Consider the following 24,474-nt stretch of genomic DNA (forward strand, 5'->3'; position numbering starts at 1 on the left):
ATTCTCAACAGGGTCAGGAGTCACTACAAATAATAATAATAATAACAGAATAATTCCCCACAGGGTCAGGAGTCACTACAAATAATAATAATGATAATAACAGAATAATTCCCCACAGGGTCAGGAGTCACTACAAATAATAATAATAATAACAGAATAATTCTCCACAGAGACAGGAGTCACTACAAATAATAATAATGATAATAACAGAATAATTCTCCACAGGGTCAGGAGTCACTACAAATAATAATGATGATAATAACAGAATAATTCTCCACAGGGTCAGGAGTCACTACAAATAATAATAATAACAGAATAATTCCCCACAGGGTCCGGAGTCACTACAAATAATAATAATGATAATAACAGAATAATTCCCCACAGGGCCAGGAGTCACTACAAATAAAAATAATAACAGAATAATTCCCCACAGGGTCAGGAGTCACTACAAATAATAATAATGATAATAACAGAATAATTCCCCACAGGGTCAGGAGTCACTACAAATAATAATAATAATAACAGAATAATTCTCCACAGAGACAGGAGTCACTACAAATAATAATAATGATAATAACAGAATAATTCCCCACAGGTCAGGAGTCACTACAAATAATAATAATAACAGAATAATTCCCCACAGGGTCAGGAGTCACTACAAATAATAATAATGATAATAACAGAATAATTCCCTACAGGGTCAGGAGTCACTACAAATAATAATAATAATAACAGAATAATTCTCCACAGAGACAGGAGTCACTACAAATAATAATAATGATAATAACAGAATAATTCCCCACAGGTCAGGAGTCACTACAAATAATAATAATAACAGAATAATTCCCCACAGGGTCAGGAGTCACTACAAATAATAATAATAATAACAGAATAATTCTCCACAGAGACAGGAGTCACTACAAATAATAATAATGATAATAACAGAATAATTCCCCACAGGTCAGGAGTCACTACAAATAATAATAATAACAGAATAATTCCCCACAGGGTCAGGAGTCACTACAAATAATAATAATGATAATAACAGAATAATTCCCTACAGGGTCAGGAGTCACTACAAATAATAATAATAATAACAGAATAATTCTCCACAGAGACAGGAGTCACTACAAATAATAATAATAATAACAGAATAATTCCCCACAGGGTCAGGAGTCACTACAAATAATAATAATAACAGAATAATTCCCCACAGGGTCAGGAGTCACTACAAATAATAATAATGATAATAACAGAATAATTTTCCACAGGGTCAGGAGTCACTAGAAATAATAATAATAATTATCCAAATAAGTAACAATTTCCTCTATTCTTTAACTTTAATACAAATGATAAAATAATTATAAAAATATTCATCTAGGTAACTGTCACAATAATTCTTTATTATATTATCATCAATCTTTCTTTACTTCTTGGACATCTTTACATTATTTCTTCTTTATATGTGTGTATAGTATGAATATTTATGGTTATGTGTGTTTATAAAATGATATCTTTATAAACCTATTGATACCAAAATAAGACGAAATCTATCGAAATAATATAAAATTCGAACTATAACGTTTAGCCCAGTGCAGTGGTTAGGTTTAATCAATGTTCCTATACCATACGCCAAATTATCACCAATGATACAACCTAAAAATTTTACTGTACAAAGAATTTCTGAAAGTTTAAAAATGATTTAAAAATCAAACTGTTATTTTTAATTTTGTATAATTGTGACTTATGTTTTTCTTTTATATTGCTATTAAATCAATACTAAAGCAGCTTATATCCTTATAGGGTGACGCGTCTCATAAAATTTTACTAAATTAGAATAAAGTTTATATTATTTACCTGCCATAATAATATGAAAAACACATGGTTCCTTCTGTATTCCAACTTGATTACTTGCTGTACACATTAAAGTTCCATAGTCCATACCAGTCTGAGGCGTGTAACTTAACATAGATTTTAAGTTTACAATTTACAACGTATCTCAATTCAAAATATTAACGAATAAAACTTCTAAGAAGAGGGACATTACAGCAATTAAGTTGTAATGCTTTCAAATTTTCACTTAATCATAAAAGGAATACTCTTCCAATTAAAAGGAGGATTCTGAAATTTCTAAACTATGAACTTTCTGTTTAGAACACTCAATAATTGTATACATATACAGAGAAAAGCTCAGTCTTCAAGTTACGTAGCTGTAGTGGTGAGATTTATAAATTATACAACATTAAGATATAAAATTCAAAATATTTGTATGGATGTATGTGGTTTGATAAAAAGGGAAGATTATGTAGCCACTTCATAAAAGTTATTAAACTCCCTTCATAAATCATCTCTTGCAAAATCCGAGTAAAAATAAAACTTTCTCGCAAGATAAAATCAATTCAGTTTAAATTAAAAAGAAGAATAAAAATTTACATTAAAGCTGCAAAACCACTACAATCATCTTTTATCTTCTTTTATCTAGTAGACTGGTAGAAATTTTTGTTTTATATTGGTAGACTGGTATATTTGTCAGTTTATCTTAGTAGACATGTATACTGTATAGATATCATTTTGTCTTATAAGGGTGGATAACATATATTTTTTACCTCAGTAGACTAGTAGACATATTATTTTCTTGTCTAGCTTTAGGAACTTGTATAACTTCAGCTGTATTATTGAAAGTCCACCTAAACTCGACATCGCGGGGGTTTGCTTCCACCTTAATGTGATTGCCAGATTAGAATTAAAACAATTTGTATAACAAAAAATAATGAGACATTTGATTATAGTAAATTTGATTAGTTTGCCACCATTAAACTTTGCACTTCCATAAATTATAAGAAAAAAAGAAACGTAATTCAATGTTTCGTTAAGGTTAGGTTTGATAACTTCGTTTTCTTATTTATTGTTCTCTAACAATGACATATTCCTTTAACCTGACTTTAAAAAAGAAAAATTTAAAAAGAAAATTTTGGTTAATAATTTGGAAATAATCATTTCTTTAACTTGATATAAAATGAAAATTCGGCTCAATTCCAGCTGAGTATCCACGTGGATATTCAGCTACTATTGGGGTCATTTTTGGATACTCAGCTACCATTGGGAAAATGTGTGGATATTCAACTACAATTGGGGGAAAAAAGTTTTTAAACAATTATTTTGGTTAGCTTTTTTGTTAATTTGTACATGTTAGAATTGTCCTATCGATTTAATACAAAAGGTACGATTTAGGAAGCGTAGCAATTCATGTTAGAAAGTCCGTAGGTCAATTTTAAACATGTTGCTTTTTACCCTTTTTAACATTTTTTTTTTTCATATAATGTAATAAATGAAAGCAAAGTTTTTCTACATTTCTAGGAAATTATATCAACTCTAAAATCGTGGCTTTAGGGATTTTTGGTCCAAAAAAAAAATATGGATTATTAGCCCTGTATATTGATCATTTTAAAAATAAGGGTCTGTGCGTCTGTCCGTCCGTCGATTTCAAACTTGGCGTTATGATTCTTGTAAAGCACATTATAAAGAACTTAATTTCCAACAAATCAAATTGATTATTGTATGCCCAACTACGCTTTTAATGATTTTGTCATCCTTGTTTTAAAGTGCCAACTTGCAATAAGTGGGTGGAGATTTTTCGGCTTCTTTGTACAACTTAAATTCAAGACAAAAACATACGTGGATTGATTTATTATTATTTATAAATGGTATTTATTATTTATAAGTTTGAGGATATCTAATTTATGGAATACTGATTCTTATTACGATAAGGTACAATAATCAAGTCCTAAAAATGTCAGTATGTCCTTAAACAGTAGCATATACTTAAGAAAATTTGCAACAAATTTACTATAATTACAATAATTTTATATAGACTTATACATTATTATCCTGTTAATGTTAGTTTATCCTTTCATTTCAGAGCTTCGCTTTTATGGATGTTTTAATATTTAGTTTCTAAATCTGTATTAAAGTCAAATGATAGCTGTGAATTGCTTGCATTAATGTGCTTTGTTTGTCATCGGAATCAGCATTATGAAAGGATATAATGAAAATACCAATAGGAAACTATTGTGGATATTCAACTACCATAGGGGAAAAGTGTGGATATTCAACTACTCTTGGGAAATATGCGTGGATACTCAGCTACTATTGGGAAATTTGTGGATACTCAGCTGGTATTGAGCCGAAAATTCTAACCAAAATGTGTGAAAATTGTAGCAGTTATGTTAATATTTTGTAAGTGTAAGAAAATATCCTTGAGAAATAATGTTTTGTGTATCAACTTCTTATCATATTAGACTAAAAATATATTTATTTTCTGTATCAAATATTATCTCTTATAAATTGGTTTACATAATTTCTAATAATATTGTTGCTTAACTCTATTATTTATCAAAGACTGTTAGATATATAACAAGAAGAAATAAGTTTATTTACAAAAATGAAGACCTTGATTTATAAAATGATTCTTTCTTGGGGAAAGATAGGTTAAGTTGTAGACTATGCTCAAGTTGTGAACAAAATTTAACAACTTCTAATAAATATTGAATATTTCAATAAATTATGTTAAAATGTATTAATTAAAAAACAAAATTATATCGAAAGGAATAAAATATAATTTAATAAAAAAAAATTCTTATAAACTAATTTATTGTATTTAAATTGCTTTTTTCCTTTTTTTTCAAATCATCTGTTATCAATGCCATAACTTTAGAAAGTAATAGAATTCCCACTTGAACATTTTGTTGAAAAGTTTTTATACCTCGCACAATACGTTGACAAGTTCCCTCTTTGAAACTCCATAAACCATGGGTTGCTCACTTATACACACAGGAACATCTTAACAATACTTTTAGGAGTAATAACAAAAATAAATTTTAATACAAATAGGTCAAGCAAGTTTTTCTGTATTACCGAACCTGATCGTCTGTCTGTCCATACATCCGTCCACCTGTTCGTATTTCTGTCTATCTTTCCTTTTGTCTGTACGACAGTCTGTCTGTCCATCCGGTTGTTTGTTGGTTTAAAGAAAAATCGACTGGATTATTTGTTTTTTTGTTCAAAAGCTTTTTTATATAACTTTGGTTTCAATAAAGAATACATAATATTTGTGGCGTTTTATTTTAGATATACTATCAATATTAAACTGTAGGAAACACAAAACTTGTTGAAAGGTTGTATCCAAAGTTGTTTGCCATTTATATTAGTTGCAGTGCTTTGTAAATTGAAATGTAGATAGGCGTTGTGTGTGTGTGCGTGCGTGTGTGTATGTGAAAGTGTGAAAGTCAGAACAACTTGGAAATTTGCATTACCAAAGGTTTATGGTGGATTATAATGCAGTCACACATACAAAATATACATATCTGAATCACGTTAGTAACTCTACGCATTTTTGCAATTATAAACATTAAATATTCCAATGTTATTAGCTCTTGTGAGTTTATTTTTCTATCAATATCTCCTGAACACAAATAAAGATTTTTCAATGTTTTCCCTCCCTCTCCCATTCCCCACCCCCCTCCCCCTCATCATCAAAGGCAGAACACGGAGAATCAAGTAAGCCAAGATTTTTATCATTCTGAGAAAAATGATCAAATACGTTCAACTATCAAATGTTTTTCTAAAGTCACACTGATTTAAATTTCTTTTTATTTAAGGGAAAATGAGATTTTCCCGATTTTATTAATATTTGTAAATATATTTTTCCAATAAAAGATAATTTTTAGGGCGAATTTAAATAAACAATAAAGCAATTTTTATTTTGGTATATCACACAATTATATATTTCTTAAATGTAGAATTTTACTGATATGGTTACACATAAATAAAAGTTGCAAGGAATTGTGTTGCGAAGAATATGAAATTCTTATACCGCAGCGGTGTTGTGTGAAACCATTAGGGAGTGAAAAAGGAGAATAAGGAAATAAAAAATAAATAATAAAGAAAAACAAGGGCCACCCCAATTACAATTTCAAATAGGGTGTTGACACTCCCTATCAGCAAGCTTTGTCTTTAGATATTATGTAAACTTTTGTATTAAAAAAGGGTTTTTACTTTTACTTTTGAATTTGCATGAAATATTTGGAAAAAAACTTACATTTTACATCCAAAAAAAGATTTTGACTTTCACCACCTCCAATTCTGTTTGTTGCCTTACACGCATAATTTCCAGATCTTTCCCTAAAAATTAAATTTATAAATCAACACAAAACGAAGTGTTAAATAAATTTGATGCGGACAGGATTATTTTTTGACGGTTACAATTAGTAATTCCTGATTAATATCTCAGAGAGTGGTGCAAATAATGTAAGGGCAGAGCTCTTTAGTAGGTCCAAAGTCATTAACTTTTGCAGACAACAATCCTTTGACCCTGCCAAAAACCCACCTCAGTTCTAAAAAAGCTAATATGATCAAGAGGGAAAAAATCTATAATTTATGTACACAAAAAGTATTTTTTTTTTATAATTTTTAATAAAAAAAGATGCAAGGATATTTCATATGCTTGTATTATGTGTGTCATTTTAAACAGGAAAATTTTATGATATTCAACTTTGAAATTCAGTACATGTAAAAGTTGAATTTTGTAATTATAGTAAAATAGAGTTCAACTACCTTTTAAAAGTTGAAATTGCTTTAATAAAGTCAATTTCAACTTTGGAAAATGGCATAAAAATTCTGCCAAAGTTTCTTTTCCAAAATCAAGAAAAAATCATAATAATTTTTTTAATTTTCTCATGACATCCCAAACGTAACTCAAGTAAAGCATTTTTAAAAAATAACATTAAAACATAACGAAAACAAATGTACATTTTTCTTTACTGAAAACTGTTCAAAACGACAAATGGACATTTCTCGTTCTAAAAGCTGCGCTAAAAAAAATTTTCATAAAAATTATAATAGCAGTAAAGTATAGGTACTAAGCATACGATAATTAAACCAAATTCAAATAAACAGCTGATGAAAAGGTAATTTTTTTCAATTTCAAAGTGCAACCCAAAGTTTGCAGAAAGTATAGAATTGTGTTGCTAATAATAATGTCAAAAGTACCTGGTTATTTTTTGCAGAACTAGACTGAAGTTTGTGAAAATAACTCCGTTATCAACATCTTGTTTAAGTTCTTGGTCCTGAACAATAAAAACATTGTCTGTTTGGTTTAATTCAACTACTCCAGGGCATTAACACATAGCAGGACATAGCTTAAAGATTTCTAGAATGGCATAGAATGCAGATTTAGGGCAGGGTTGTATACTAAACACAGGCAAAGGGTGTTGGATATTAAGAGAAATGAAATAAAGACAGGAAAAATTTACAAATTTTGATGCCATTCAAAAATCAACAATCCCATTTCGCTATCCTATTATTTGTTCATTGAAATAATTACAACATACTATTACACAAAAATAAGTTAGTTTACTGTTCTTATTCAAGTATGTTAAAATTAATGAATATGATGTGATGCCTGTATCATTAAGAATTATTTGCCAATATCCTAATATGAATAAAGAATATGTAAACTGAAAGTGTAAACGCCCTACTACCTACTAAAGCATTCATGTATCCATTACCAAATAACAATTTATCTTGCCAAACTTGAACTTTCTTAGTGCAAATTTTGAGGATGAAATGGAAGTGTTACTAAGTTGAAATTGTAACTGCACTTGGCTAATGCCATTTAAAGAAAAACTGATCCATCTATCCTTTAAATTTGTGAATTTTTTATTTATGTATTTTTATAGACCTTTAAAAAATTTAACTTAGTTATAAATAAATGAAATGAGATGTAACATATAATCATTAATTAATAGTATTTAGATTAAGTGAATTATTAATAAGCTTTCAGATCCTACGATTTATTAGAAAATTCAGTGTTTGTTTTTATTAATATAAATTGTTAGAATAAAACTTTTTTTTTAATTAAACCATTTGCAAAATGCTTTATTTAAAATATCATACGTTTATTATAGTATTAGTAACAAGAATCTTACAAAGAAATCAGACAAACATGAAGATTTACGCCTTTTTAGTTCAGATAGCAATGAGTAATTTTGAAAAATTATAACTAGAATCCTTATTTTATATTTTGTAGCTTTATAGTATGCATTCCAGAATGTTTCTTAGCGATTAATAAAAACTTGAGATCTCTTTTCCTATAGTATTATGTATTTTTCCTCAGCCAATTTAAATCTCACTAACTACTGAACTTATTGAGTTCTCAACTCACAAAGCCCCTTGAATGTGTAAAGTTATTTTTCTGCACCCCCCTTCCCCTTTAAATATAGGACCCTTTAATGCTATAGCCAATGTCACCATTTCTTTCATGTTTACAAAGAACCTATTCTTAAACAGTGAAAAACATAATGCAAAATTTTAATATTGGGCTTGCTAGCAGAGAAATGTTTTAATATTTATTAGAATGCATTTTTTGTCAGTTTCAGGTCAAAATAGATTAATTAACAAGCAATAAACTATATAACATTATTTTAAATATATCTAGTATTTATAGAACAAATTGAAGGTTATCAATAAAACCATTGTAAAAACAACTTTTAATACAACATAAAAACAGATTAAATGCACAAAATTTAAGGAAACATTCGCCTTTTCTTACCGGACCCATACCCCAATCTTGGAACAAAAATATATTTGAAAACTGTTTTTAACTTTTAACTTCCTTTCCAATGAAAAAAGCGTTAAAACTGTGGTATGTAACTATAAAGTATAGCCAAATTCTATTCAACTTGGAATCTATACCCCAAAAGGGTTTTTAGGTTTTTGTGACTTTATTTAACTCGGATTAGCATTTTCTAAATTTTAGCGGATTTTCACCAAAAAATGACTCTCTGAGCTAAACTTGCTCTAAAAAAAAGGGCTGATAAATAACATCCGGGGCTCCGCGATATTTATTCTTGATTTAGTTATGCAAACACTACAAAAACAAGGATGGTAATATCTGTAAAAGCAACCCTTAAAATCAGAACAACTTTAACAGAACTGAAATATAATAAAAACAAAAAATTAATTTAAAATCAAAAGAAAAGAAAAAAAAACTTATTGCAATTAACCAATTAGGTATAACAAACAATGGATTTAATTCTAAAATAATATTTAGGGGGCAAATGGAGAGGTCGTCAATATTACGATGTGTTGCCCCCCAACGACAGCTGGAAAACATGTATAGGTTTCGTGATTTTTCCCCGAATTAAATTCGTTATTGGTATAAGCTGTTATTTATCCATCATTTACAATTTAAAGTTCAGCTTTGTAACCTTTAGACACAGTTATCAGTATATAATTAGTATTAGTATTGGCCTAATATTTGTATCATAAACATTTTTTTAAAATTCTTAATGACGCTTATTTTTCTTTCTAGAACTTACTGAAGTTCTATTTTTTTAGTATAAAATTGACATATTTTGAGAATAGATTATGTTGAATAAGTCTTGACTTAATTTAAATGTACACCTTTTATGATAAACGGCAATTTTTCTTTCTCTTTTTTACTTCTGGTTTACAATCAACTAACACTTTTTTAAAGAGAATATCTTGGAATAATCTTTATTTAATATTGTTATAATAACTCTTATAATTCAGATGTAAACTTTTTTATGTATATAATTAAGACAAATAATAAAAAGCAATAAACCTCAAAAAGCATTATGTTTAATATCGACGTACTTTTTTAGGCCTGGTTAAAGAAATGCTTTGCTTATTCATATAACACAAAGTTTGAAAACGATAGTATTATTCTGTCATGCCTTAATCAACAATCAAAGCTGACTGACCAACAGAACGACTTTACATGTAAAAAAGCTTCGCTTTTAAAAAGTTTGTAACAAATAAGAAGATAGAGATTGCATTTCAGTTCAGGGTCAGGTTACAACAAAGTTAAACCTGACAAAACAAAATAAAAATGTAAATAAACAAGTGCTAAATCTTAGACTTATTATCAAATGCTTTTGGTCTATCCAAAAATTGCACTTCTAGTAGTGCAGCAACTTTATTTATATAACTAGAGTAAAGTATACATACAAAGTGAGGAAAGCTAAGTATCACAGAGTGTTCAAAAAATCATACAAAAATATTATTAAAAGAATTACATTTGTACTAATATAGACTAATTTTCTATTCTGTGCTAACAGTTGTGAACGTGTTTAAACGCATGACCACATATATGTGTTGTCATATCAAATGATAAATTGGTTATTTTTATAAGACAGGGGAAGGAGTATGAAGTGGAAGGATGAAAGATTGGGGGAAACCATAACCTCAAAGTCATTTATCAGAGTCGGGGGATAAAATAAGTTGATGCATTATATGTAAGTTGTATAATACATATTATCAATAATTTTTACTTTATGTATTTACAGTTTATTCTCATTACAAAAAAATCAGTATTTTCTTGAGTACAAAGATTTACTATAACTAGCGGAAGAATAAGTAACAGATAAGGCTATCGTAATTTAGGCTTGAAATTAATATATAATCGTTAACGAAATTTTTAACGGGAGTTTTTCTTAAGCAAAGGTATCTTATAATCATATCCTTATAAACGGGAAGCCTGAAAGGGCCTGAACTTTAAGGGTTAGCAGAAGATTACTTACATTGTGCATCCATGTGATTCTATTATATCTTGGCTTCGCTTTCACCCGACAGTCAAAATAAACATCACCACCTTCATACACTGTGTTAGGAGATATATTCTTCCCTAGTCCTATCTCAACATGCGGAGCATCTAGAATAACAACAAAATATAAACAGCCTGGCTTCAAAGTAGAATACGCTTGCACCTCAGTCAAAGACTCCTAATAAACGCTGGCTTGATAAAACATATTCGTAATTCATGCCAAATATGTAATAAAAAAAGGAATATTTGGCTTTTACAATTGAAGGAAAATGTTTATTTTATTTAACTATTCTTAATGTTTTTCTTATATTTTGTGAGGGAATCTTGAATAAATCTTTATTTGATTTAACATATATCACATTTGAATTATAAAAACTGTTAAAAAATACTTACATGTTATGTTGAGTAAAATTTTGTCAGTTACATATGAAGAACTATTAATTGCCGTGTTTACTCCTCTACAGCTCAAAACTCCACCTTCGTGTCGTAGCTCTACATAAATTACTTATTTAATCCCAAAACTAAAATTTCAAAGCTGCATTTTAGAAAAATTTAGAGTACACAAATTTAGACCTTTTTAATTTACGATTTGTCTTATACAGTTATTTACCTGGTTTAAATAAAAGTAAGCTTGTTGTCCTCGCTATGGTTGAGTCTGTACTTGTATTACCACTTATTTCATCTAAACAATGTAAATTTTTACTCGCGGCTCTAGCATAACTGTTCAGAGGCATTTGTTTCCGAGATATTTGATAAAAGTATCACGTGGGGTTTTACTTTTGGTTAAGAACAAAAAGAAATCTAATTTGTTACTTATATTTGCGTGTCTGCGAACAACTGTCTATTGAGCTAAAAGAAATACATTTTTAAAGTTTATTTTTATTTTGTGAAATATAGATATTTTATTATGATTAATTTTAAGACTCAAAACTTAAAGAAGATTCTATCTAAACTAAAATTAATTTCTATGCTTCAAAATTTTTGTTGTGATATTCTTAAGCTTTGATGATGAAAATAATGAGATCTTAGTGGAAACTTGAGAAAACTTTTAGAATGAGAAGATTCTGAATATAGAGTTGGCTCTGGGTTATATTCAATCTTTTCATGATAATTCTAATGGATGGTTGATCGGTAATGCGTTTCTAATCTATTCTCTGAGATTCACTCATATTTTGTTTTTGATAGAATTTGCAGTAGATGATGTAACAAATGTGATTAAAAATACTTTTTATTATTTGTAAATAGTTTTCTGTATTTTAAGGATTAACCAAAAATAAACCAGATAGGGAAAAAATCTTTTTTAACTTTTTTGAAGTACAAAAATATTCTCAATTTTACACTCTATAAATAATATGTAAAGTGTTAAAAATTGTTTGCACTCATTTTCCTTTTTAAAAAAAATATGTCCATGATATTTGTAAGAAATTAAATCCTCAAGTGTGAGAGAAGATTTTTATTTTTGATGTTTCAATTCCTTTAATATCATTACTTCATTAGATTCTAACTAAATATATCACAACATGACAAAATTGAGGTTATATTTGAGTTTCAAGTTTTTTTTTCATTAATTAGCCAGAGCTTTTTTGGATTGATAAGCTGTCGTTACAGCAGATGTCCTAAATTAGGAATTAAGTTACATTTATTGACTCTTTTTTTCAGGGGTTTGTTTTAAAAGAGCTGTGCTAATAACGATATTGAGATTAAACAATAAAATATAAGGATTACATAAAACATAAGGATTACATAAAATAATAGGATTACATAAAAGTGAAAAGAGTAAACTTGAAATAAAAAATTGTTGAACTATTGGAATCTCTGAAAATGAGGTCACATACTTGAAAATAGATTCCGCACATGCAGGAACACAATACAAAATTCAAAAACAAACTTACATACATTCTTCAATCTTATACATCCACACACACACACACACACACACACTCACACAACCAAACCAGCTAACCAAAGCCAATACCAATAAATATACACACACCACACAGACTTGCAAACTAAACAAGGATACATAGAAACATATGAATATGAATGCATCAAACTATAAAATAGAGAAGTGAGGAAACACCTACACGCAGACAAGAACAAACAAATGCATAAAACTACACACACGCCACACATATTGCTACACACTATGCACTGTGTATATGTAAGATGCAGAAACTTAATTGAGAATGAAAATGTGTGTGAAATAATAGTTTTATCAAGTTTTGTTCTCAACTAAATGTATATTGTATATATCAAACTGGAAAGTGAGAGGACATTCGTCTTGAAATTAAAATGGATAACAAATTCTCTTATGATTTGGCTAACAACCTTTGGATACTTTCTTTAATCTTAATTGGGGAATTCAAACTTGCGGTGTCCAAACTTTTCTACCGAAACTTTTTTCTAGAGAAGGTTTTTTTGTCTATCATTATTGGGTACCTACATCTACTGATTTGTCCAGTGCCCTATCCCTAAAGATCCATGAAACATAGCACACTTTCTCTCTCACACTATCTCTTCCAATTTCTCATCTTCACCTTAAGTATTTTGTCTTTCTTAGTAGGTATAATGCATGTATGTCTATTGTCTATAGTCTACAGGTTCCTTAGTATTTTGTAGACGGTCATTGTTTTTTTTATTAAACTTCATATTGGTTCTCTATTGGTATTTACATATAATAAGATAAATTAAACAAACAACCGCCCATAAAAAATAATTGTTGCAGTTAGTGGGACTTCGTGAACTAGATATTCCAAGCGGTTCATGATTACAAAGTTACGTAGTTACTACAGACACAATGAGAAGAATAAAGCCTGAAAGAACCAGGACTGGAAAATATTTAGATATTACTATTTGAATCTGTCTGTTTCAATTTTTAATTATTTCTCCTCATAACTTTGTTGTTTTGAATTTTTTGGGTTTTAAATATATTATACAGACATTTTGCATACCATATATTTGTTCATTTTCCTTAATGATTTTATCATGCGCTATATTATACAGAACAGGCGTTGTAGCATTTTGGTCGTAAAAAAAATTTTATAACCAACAATGTTAAGATTTTTAGTTTGGGTCTTTAAGTAAGAAATCCAAGCTTTAAATTTGGAGGGGGATGGGTTTCAGAAGTTTTTTGTTAGGGATAAAATCTGATTAATTTCCTAAATTGTTTGGCGATGCTCACGGCACCCCTAATTCCTTGTAAGTCCCAAAGTAAGAACGGTAGGCATATAAAAGTCTTATTCAAATTTAGCCATGTAAAAATTGTAAGATCCTTATGAAGAACTTTGTAAACTTGTGTATATTGCGACGGACTCCAATTTTTGCACGAAAGCTACCTAATTATACTAAGCTACTTATTATTATAAAAAAAAGCATCTTAACAAGTAGTGCATCCGCTCTTCGTCAGAAGGTAACGAGTTCGAATCACGGTCAAAACATTAAAATCTGTGCTTACTTTTAGACACTAACAGTATTAGTAAGGGAGGTTTCCTTGGTCCCAAACAATAAGGACTTCCAGACAGTTTACAGACATGTACATTTGCACATGAAATAAATAATTTACCTAGAGGAGTAGAATTGATGAACCAAGTAATCCTTGGAGGTGGCCTGGAGCCGTGTACTGTACAGGAGACAGGGTAACTCTTACCCACCACCATCTCACCTGCACCCTCACTATTAGTAATCTCTAGCTCGGCATGGGTAGGGCTCACTATAATATAAAATAAAAATGATAATTAAGAAGAAAATTAAATTATTTTGTCTCAATTTTTTCCAATCTTTCACAAATAATTATTATTCCTACAAAAAAAGTTTAAATAATTTTGCATGTAAAAGGTTAGAACGTACATCATAAGGTTAAAGGAGCAGATTTGTGAATTATTAAAGTTTACATAATTAAAATCTACAATAAAGCTGCTGTTTTATTTCAAATAATTTCGCTCCAGAAATTTGTAGATTATGTTTTTGTTTGTTTATCCGCTTGAAACTTAATCCAAATGAATGTTTTCTTTAATAATTTGCAGTTTTCAACTTTTGTTTTTATTCAGAAATTGATCCTGAAAAACTGTATAACATACGCTTATAATTTAATTTTAAAAAATAAAGTACCACACCTAGAAACATATTTTATTGTGTCAATAATGGACCTTAGATATAAAATTATTTTAGATATTTTTCTATATATAAAAACCTTTACTCGGGAAAAAAAATTACCCGAAGAAAAACGATTTTATGTCATTTAAAATTTTCTTATTTATTTGTGTTTTTGTACGTTAGTATCAATTCATTTTATAAGGCGAAATATTTTGTTGGCTAAAAATATTTTTTCTTCAGCTAAATACAAGCTTTTACTACTTTATTTTTTTTAATAATAAAAAGAAATACAACATCCATAGGTATCGAAGCACAAAACACAAAAGATGGACAAATATACAATTACAAAGTGAGTTAAAGATCAGATGTTCAGTTGTCAATAGGAAAGAGAATAGGAAAAACACTTTTGGACGGTCATACAACATGAATTATAGAGTAGCTTTGATTCTAAAAAAAACTTACAATTGATATCAAGATGAAGCATAATGTTGATACTGGCGGATATATTGTTGTTGTTGACACGACATGTCACCTCGCTGTGCAGGTCAGATCTAGTCAGGTTCTTTATTATCAACTCACTCCACGTACTAAATATTTCAAGTTTCACAGATTTTTATTTATTTTGCTTAATAGGGCAAGAATCTTATTATTGTGTCGGGGAAGGCTGAGGGAGGCTCGACCAGGAGACGAGATTTATAGCTTTTAAGTTAAAATTTTTTTTTATCTATCATTAAATTTCTTAGTTGAATATTGTATAATATTGTACATATAAGAAGAGCAGAGCTCTAGTTCATAAACTATACGATATGTCTCATAATATACAATAAACATCCAGTTCTACAATATAAACAAACCAGTCTCTGTCTGTCCTCCAGTTTTTGTGCTCTGGATAAAAATAGTAGACATGATCAAGTTGGAAGCATGAAACCAAGTCCTCTCATTTGAATGAAAGCTCGTGGGTAAATATTTCTTTAAAATTCGAATCATCTGAAGTGTTTCTTTTGAAACATATGAAAATTAAAATTAGCGATTTCGCCCTTAGCATATTACAGTTATGTAATGAAAGGAGATGAAAGAGAAATAACCTAAAATCCTTCCAGGACCTACATAAAGCTTTCCTAAAATGGAGAATTAAATCGATTCAGGGGTTAATGGACAACAAACAGGCCTCTTGGGTCTTTTGAGGAAGAGTTTTAATGAACTCCCACTTTCAATTTTAGTTTTAAAAAGAAAAAGTAAAAATTCAATTTAGAGGGTAAAGGTAAGCTTAGACCTACTAGAAGTTTCACTGCAAAGGAGAACCACATCGGTTAGCTAGATTATTGCGCATAGATAGACACCCTGTTACTTCGATTTAAGTCTTGCAATAATAAGGAATTACTAGTTTTAGATGATATTTTGAATTATGCTTCTAACTATTGTTAAATTTGAATGTTGGCTATTGTCTGGAAATTGTTAACTAAATATAAAACTATTAGCATATCATGACCATTTTTGGGACCATAATATGTATTTGCAATATTCATATAGTTTGTACTTCTACCTCTTTCATAAGTTGTTAGTCATGGTTGACCTAACTTAGCCTGGTACATTTATAAATAAAAATAAGGGATTTCTGTGGTTATAAGGTTATGCTAATTTTTCCCCTAAAGGTGAAGAATGCAACATGTTAACACAAACTTTACTTGAAAATTAGATTTATATCTTTAAAGTTGATAGAAAATACGGTAATACACTTGTTGTAAATAAAATTTTGCGGCCAAATTGGTTGCCAAGAAAATGTGAAATGAGTGTAATCTGATGTCTATGTTGTTGATAAAGTGTATTTATATTCTTATCATTAAGTTGCTCTTTTCAATATTGGACATTTTAAATAATTTTATTACATCATCTACCCTATATATAAGAAATAATTTCCTTGATTGACAAAAAACAACAATATCTTGTAGTCTAATGAAGGTATACAATTTCAGTCTTTTAAGTAAAAAATTTACCCTAGAATTCATAATGTCCGCCTGTCCGAAACATTTAGGAAAAAATTTATTTTCTCAGCTGCTATTGGAGATGACCGTCTAATATCTTTATTTGATACGACGCGATGTGCCGAAGGCCCGGGCTAATATAGAACTAACTAACCTTTATCAATTTCTATCGGCGTTTGCGTATTGGACAGTTTCTAAACAGTTATTTTTAAAACTTAGCTAGGAAATGTTTCTTTTTATCCAGCGTTTAATATAGCTGCGCTAACACAAAAGCCAGGGAGGTAAAAAGCTAGGGAAGATGAATAAACTCCCACCAATCAATCTATCACCATACAATAATTTTTTGCTCTTTAATATTGCAGATTTTAGTGAATTATTTTTTATGATATATGTTAAGATTAATTTTTGTTTATTTGTAAATGGCTGCAGTCTGTATTCCTGGTCCTGCACACAAGATAAATGATGTGAACCATTGTCTAGAACAAAATATCTTTGAAAATCTGATTGGATACGAAGAATAACATTTTTTAAACATGTCAGAACAATTATTTATCAATTCAGACAAGGAAAATTAGAAAAAAAGTAGTTTTTTCCGTTATAAAAACTGAAATATCATTGTACTTTCTTTTTATTTTCTTATCCAACTGTTACTTTGTATATATGTGTGATCTGAAACACGGCAACAAATATTAATTTATTATAGGCTGAAAAAATAAGGCAATATGGTTTTTAAGCATAAAGATATCCTCCCATCAAATCAGCCATTATTTCCGCACCAATTAATTATTTCTTCCTTTTCTATTGGAAAATCAAATAAACTAATCAAAAATTATATAAAAATAATTTTAAAATCTTTGAATTCCTGGAATGGTTTGTCTTTATTGGTGTGTCCATTTTTCTTCTGTTCATAAACCATTCCACTTGCGGTTGTGGCACTCCTTAAAATTATTAATTTTCATTTTTTACCAAACATAAAAATGTTTTGAGTTAAAAATGAAAATAAGAAAGGTCGATTAGTTCAAAGTAAAGACATGTTAAAGTCCTTTCAGGTAGCCAGTTCTAGATAAGAGTATCTAGAGTATCTCCCTCCAGGTAGTGAACACATTTGTTACCTGACATAAATATACATGTGAGTGCTAGAGGATCTCCCTCCAGGTAGTGAACACATGTGTTAGCTGACATAGCTATACATGTGTGAGTGCTAGAGTATCTCCCTCCAGGTAGTGAACACATTTGTTACCTGTTATAGCTATACATGTGCGTGCTAGAGTATCTCCCTCCAGGTAGTGAACACATTTGTTACATGACATAGCTATACATGTGTGAGTGCTATAGTATCTCCCTCCAGGTAGTGAACACATGTGCTACCTGACATAGCTATACTGTGAGTGCTAGAGTATCTCCCTCCAGGTAGTGAACACATTTGTTACCTGTTATAGCTATACATGTGCGTGCTAGAGTATCTCCCTCCAGGTAGTGAACACATTTGTTACATGACATAGCTATACATGTGTGAGTGCTAGAGTATCTCCCTCCAGGTAGTGAACACATGTGTTACCTGACATAGCTATACATGTGTGAGTGCTAGAGTATCTCCCTTCAGGTAGTGAACACATGTGTTACCTGACATAGCTATGCATGTGAGTGCCAGAGTATCTCCCTCCAGGTAAGGACCAACATGTGTTGACCGCTCAAATCCTCGTTCATCAACGACTTTCACACTCTTGACTTTTTCTAAAATATACAAAAGGGATAAGAAGAAATTTTCGATTCGATTACAAAATTGTTATTCTTAGATGAAAATAATAGGAAATAATACAATTAAAGTTAAAATTATTCCCTGAGTTATTTTTAAAGATTAATCAATGCACAATAAAAATGTTTATATCCATCCATGCCTATTATTAATTATTCATAATTTTTTTTTCTTACCATGATAAATTTCTATATAGATTTAGAGAAAAAAAACTTAGAAAGTTATAATAAATTATCCATGTTTTTATGGATATAATTCTAACCCAGCAAAGTTTTCAAATTTCACCAATATTGAACAATTTTTCAAACATTTGTTGAACAGGAATAAATGTTTTCTCGAGGCATTTAAGTAATGTATTCCATAACAATATTGTACATGTGGTTATTACTTTGAAAAATTGTTTTCTTCCAGGCGGTGAATTCATTATTGAAAATTACAATATTATAAAAATCTTGCCTTTTTTGCTGAAAAAAAGAAAAGAAAATACGAAAGAGTAAATTTGCCGTAATCATTTGAAAGGCATTTCGGTCCAAGTAGGTATTTCTAGATTACACTTAGAATTGTGTCATCTTGGTTTAAGGGTGGTTTTAAAATTAACCTAAGCGCTTCACGAACCCTTTAGCATAATAATGTATAATATAATACCAGCAACAAATTTTATCAGGTTTCGTCTTAAGTGGCTCTTTGGAGCAATATTATTGAATATTACAATTACTCTGCAATATTTCTTGGTAGGGGATAAATATTTGAAACTTTGCATTTACTATAGCTGTCAGTAAATGGCCCAGTATTTAATAAAATGTATGAACTAAAATGTATACCTAGGTAGAATGGACAATTGTAATATTTTACTTCTTTTTCCTTTTTTCTCTATTCTTGTTTTCGCTTCTAAAACTCTTTTATTCCAAAAGTTGGTCCAAAATCACAATAATAGGAGTATATCACCCAGTTGGTAAAGCTCAAGGGGACATGGGAATAATGTAATGGAAATATTATTTACTCGGTTCATATTCAACGAATCAACATGGACAACAGAATTTATTTTTCTTGTGAAGTTTTTACGAATATCTTTTAATGTCTGTAATCGGTAATGTTATGGTTTAACATTGAATTTACATAAAAATCTTATTCACCCTGTTGCTAATAATTTAAAATATTAATGGATTAGACAATGGACGACAAATTGATATACTTCCCCAATGATGATGAACAAAATTGCCCATTCTGTAAATTAATATTTTGAACCAACCAAGCAAAATAAAAGTACCCAATGTTTATAAGACAAGGAAAAAGATACCGTTATTATTAAACTTTGGGTACCAGTTTAATTTACATTCCAATGTCCCCTCTCTTCGGTTGTTCTGCTTATCATTCTATCATTTATATTTCAGCGTTTCCATTGTTTTCAATATTGCCATAATTATTGATCTAATTTTTAATTCTATGATATATTCACAAAAAAATCTTACCTACTATTTGTAGATGAATAAAAGTACTTCTTGTTTGTGCTTCTGTAAAATCTACCCTGCATCTAAAAAAATAAATCTTTTATTGTTAATTTCTTTTCGTACAGTATTAAAGAAATAAATATTGTTGTTTTTTTATTAAAACGATATTTGTCTGAAATTTAGGAGAAAAGTTTTTGTTTTGTGAAACAATTAGAAGTGTTTGTGTGATTTGTGTGTAATATGAGCAGGAACAGCTCACACAAACAAATATAAAACATTTCAAATTTCTTTCTTATTAATGGTAGGAGTAAAAAATACTTTTACCTAAATTTTAACGATTTAAGCCAAATCAAGAAAATTTAGTTTAGAAGCGAATGTCCAACCCTAGCAAAAACTCAACAGAAGAAAGAGGTTAGTTTGTGTTTCCCTAAAACTATAAAAAACATCCATGACTAAACCGGCATTTTAAAATAATTGTGCAAGCCCCTGTGTAGACGACATAATAAAATGTTGTTTTTATTGGCCCTGTCTCTTGTAAAGAATCATGTTACAATGAATAAATAAAACAATTTTTTGGGGAATAAAACTAAAAAAATATAGTTAAACCTTCATTCTCTTTTATTATATGTGTTAAGTAAGATCTAGCTAGGGGCTGAACCAATTTGATTTAAATTGTAAGGAATGCTTAATTATGGGGTAGGCAAGCCACCCAGATCTCACCCCTTAACATTATTCCCCTAACTTATCCTCCCATTCCTTTTTTTATTTACCCATCAACAAAACATTAAGACTGTCTATTTGTGAATTTAACCATAACCCTCTTAGAAATACGAAAAAAATGTTCATCTAAGTTACATTAGAAGATCCATAATATATTTGGTATTGGGTACAGTAAGGTCTTATTAAATTGTTACAGAACGTACATTATTTGTAAGTTTACCTGTAAGTTCCAGATTCTCTAACAGTCAGCTGTCTCACCAGAAGATTTCCAGAACTTGAGAAATTAGCTCGGTTTCCAAAATGTTTTGAGCTGGACCATAAGGATCCGCTGGGTAGATCAGCCAGGTCAACATTTTCAGGTACCTCAATACTAAATTACAATTGGATTTATTTTCTACAACCCAATTACAAAGTTTTTATCAAAAAGAACAGGAGCTTAAAAAAAGTTTCAAAATGGATAAACACGTCAAATACAAATTGAGATTATATTTTAAGAAAGGCTACAATTTTGACAAGTAAAAGTTTTGCTAAATTAACGTGACACAATGACAATTAAGTCCATAGGTATCATGGGACAATTTTGGAGTAAATTGTGCATAAAACGATTGTAGGTGGAATTGAAACAGAAAAGAGAGTATGAAATCTACTACTTTCAGATATGCGAATACACCCTTGCTGTAAAGTAGCTGCACTAGTAACAAGATTAGAATAAAACCTGTAAATTGGAGCACTATTATCTTCTTTAAACCAAAGTATCAGAGTAATTCGATCTTGTTTCCTATAAATTAATATAATAAGAGCGTGTCTTTTATTAGTATGGAATAATCCAGGGATGTAAAGTGATAAGACAATGGACGATGAATATAGAAAAACAAAATAACATCTCCTGTAGATTTAAGATTTTGATGGAAACGTTTTGGCACTGTTATTTTGTACAACCCAATAAAAATTAAGATTAATAAAAAACCTTTTCTTTTTCGGTGGTTTCAATACATTGAGGACGTTTTTTCAATCTTGATTAGGTTGAGCAAATTAGCAGTGTCCAATAATTTTGTTGTTTATGGCGAGGGTCGTGTACAGTAATTTGTCGTCCATTGTCTTATCCATTGAGATATTATAAGATATTCCTTTAACATGGCAACCATTCTATGGTTAAACCATAATAAATTTATAATCTAGCAGCTTTCGTTTTTTTTCAGTTTTTTTTCAGTTGCATGACTTTACAGATATAAGAAGAAAAATGCCGGAACCTTTTGGGATTTACCAGAAATTGCACACATATTTATATGGTTATATTTCTCTCCACGCACCTTGAATCATACTCCGCTTCTTCGGAATGTGATGTATGGTAAGGTGTCGCACCTGTTTATAAGCAAAGGCATTTCCCCAACTCTTAATATTTACTGTGCAGTAGAGTGTTCTATTTTTACGTCTTTAGTATGACGTTGTGTGGTCCAGACTCGAACTCGATACCTCACTGACAGCAAGCTGGTTATATTAATAATTTTGTTACCTTGGAGTTTTGATATCACAGGGCAGAGAAACACTTTCACCTTGCAGAACTTCTAGTGACGTTACATTTAAACCTGGCAATTCAAAAATTAATTATTTTTATTTTCAAAGATGTTGTTAGACAAGTATTGTTTACATATATATATTTCTGTTACAAGCAGCTGCCCCCATTGAGAACTTTAGGTGCATTTGTAGGGGAAAGAAATTCGTTCCAGAAGAACAGACGGAATTAAAAAGTTGTATGTAGAGAGAGTAGATGCTCAATGGTCGTGTGAATCTTCACACAAAATTTTAGTAATTTTTGATATCAGCGGAGAAAAATTCATATTTCTTTTTACAAAGTTAATGCATTTCAGTAAAATACCGACAGACCAAATGATTTATAGAGAAGACCCGCATTAGGAAGAACAATTAGAACCAAAGAAATCAGTGGGTCATCTTTTATAGTAAAGAGAAGAACAGATTTCACTGTGAAAAAAAAGACCAACGGACCAAGTGAGTTATGGAGTAGATGCTAATTAGTTAGCAGAATCATAAAAAAATTCTAAATTTTCCCTATGGATACATTACAGAGTATTACCGACAGACAGACGGATCAAATATATTATGTACTGCATACTCGGTGTAGGAAATCTTCACAACAAAATTCAGCTGTTTATCTTCAATAGCAGCCGAAAAATTCGCGTATCCTAATACCGTTTCTTACAGACAGACTGATAGACGGCTTTTTCAAATTCTAGAGGAGCGTCGCTGACTTACCTTTATCTAAAGAGCTAAGTATTGGTGCTGGTAGCGTGAGAACCAAAACAGTCAACAAAAAGTCAAACATTATGAACAATTTTTTTTAGATTATTATTTTTTTCACTTATTTAGTCATTTTTCACTTTTCACATACAACATAATGAACAAGAGGTAATCAAAATTCTTGATTTTTAAAATTTAGGTAATTCTAAATCAATTTTTAAAAATCGGATACATTTTTTTATCTGAAATTTAAAGTTATTTTTATCATTTTTTTGTAATAATTGATTCTAATAAGTTAAAACATTTCGAATATTTAATGACTTACTCTCACTAAATTGTTTTAGTTTCAATATTTCAATAATGCCATTTTTAAAAGAAAAATCATAATTTTTAAAGCGAAGCTTTTCTTTAATTAAGGTCAACACTTCCGTCCATCTGACCGTAACGGTGATTTTATACTTAACTTTTATTGATGTTGCCATCCTTGTTTGTTAACATACTTTGACGGACGTGTAGACATACTCCTACTTGTACAGAGTAGCTGCGCGCTATTACAAACATTAATACAAATCATGTAGAGAAAAAGAAATTATAATAATGTTGTAAAATTAGTTTTGCGAAAATAGAGTAAGATTTATGAAGACTTGAGACATAAAATAATAAGCCAAATCTTGCACAACAAATAATAACTCTTTTATCAAATATGATATATCATATGTATTAAGATATATAAGTTTTCCGGAATTTAATGTTAGGGGGAGTTTTGAAATCTGCATCAAATTTTAAGGATTTTTTATAAAATTCGTTTTTTGTATAATTCTTTATCTAAAAGCGGAATTGCATTTTAAGTTAATTAATTTTGACCAATAGGATAGGTGGATTTTAAGCTACCTGCGCTCTAATTGGTTGAATGATGTACGCCATCCAATCAGAGCGCAGATTTTTTAAATCCACCAATCACAGATGCCAAAATTAATTAACTTAAATTGCATTTCCGCTTTTAGATAAAGAATTATAGAAAAAACGAATTTTATAAAAAATCCTCAAAATTTGATGCAGATTTCAAATCTACCCCTAACTTTAAAATTCCGGAAAACTAATATATATCTTAATATGTATATCAATATAATATTTTTTAGTAAATACATAGAAGATGTCTGTAATATCTATCGAAAATGAGATTTAGACAGTGTTCGTTCTCTTGATATTTTGTTTGAACTTTTTAAAAATTTGTTATCTTTTTTTAGTAAGAAACAAAGCTTTTATTTTTTGGACAAGTTTTAATGAGACTAAAATCAAAGCAATTTTTTACCTATAAGTTCATAAAAAATCTTTCATGGAAAATATTGGCTTTATTTTATGTTTGTAAAATGAATAAGAGAAAAATGCAAAAACTGGATTTAATAAAAAATTTGTAAAGACCACAAGAGAAATGACAGAAACATGTTTTTTTTTTAGAAGCAAGTCTGTTCTAAAAGTAACCATTATAGAAGTAAGGTCTTTTAGTTTGTCCGATTGAGTTCTCCATTTAAGGGAAACCTTATTTAGGTTCCAGGATGGTTTTATGCTATTTCATGTTAAGGAATTCATCAAGAC

The 24,474-nt window shown here is 29.6% G+C and overlaps 1 protein-coding gene across 2 annotated transcripts in view; it reads right to left on the reverse strand.

The window, feature by feature from the left end:
* Positions 1-23,116, reverse strand: part of LOC145316660 (neural cell adhesion molecule 2-like) — a 48,154-nt gene extending 25,038 nt beyond the window's left edge. Inside the window, exons 1-17 of one of the 2 annotated variants that reach the window (XM_080157327.1) lie at positions 22,894-23,116; positions 22,136-22,208; positions 21,338-21,400; positions 20,843-20,992; positions 19,924-19,985; positions 18,322-18,432; positions 17,561-17,636; positions 15,179-15,303; positions 14,187-14,333; positions 11,235-11,306; positions 11,018-11,116; positions 10,602-10,732; positions 7,048-7,124; positions 6,098-6,180; positions 4,763-4,839; positions 2,607-2,719; positions 1,858-1,961 (exon numbers count right to left, since the gene is read on the reverse strand). In XM_080157327.1, coding sequence (XP_080013453.1) covers positions 1,858-1,961; positions 2,607-2,719; positions 4,763-4,839; positions 6,098-6,180; positions 7,048-7,124; positions 10,602-10,732; positions 11,018-11,116; positions 11,235-11,306; positions 14,187-14,333; positions 15,179-15,303; positions 17,561-17,636; positions 18,322-18,432; positions 19,924-19,985; positions 20,843-20,992; positions 21,338-21,400; positions 22,136-22,208; positions 22,894-22,963 — 1,633 coding nt within the window. In that variant the 5' untranslated portion in view covers positions 22,964-23,116. Of the gene's footprint in view, positions 1-1,857; positions 1,962-2,606; positions 2,720-4,762; positions 4,840-6,097; positions 6,181-7,047; positions 7,125-10,601; positions 10,733-11,017; positions 11,117-11,234; positions 11,307-14,186; positions 14,334-15,178; positions 15,304-17,560; positions 17,637-18,066; positions 18,101-18,321; positions 18,433-19,923; positions 19,986-20,842; positions 20,993-21,337; positions 21,401-22,135; positions 22,209-22,893 lie in introns of those variants that run through there. The other variant, XM_080157328.1, reaches the window with a different exon arrangement.
* Between the last annotated feature and the right edge of the window lie 1,358 nt (positions 23,117-24,474).

The sequence above is a fragment of the Acartia tonsa genome, chromosome 4, assembly GCF_053477335.1.
Source record: "Acartia tonsa isolate MP-2025a chromosome 4, ASM5347733v1, whole genome shotgun sequence".
NCBI classification, from domain to species: Eukaryota; Metazoa; Arthropoda; class Copepoda; order Calanoida; family Acartiidae; genus Acartia; species Acartia tonsa.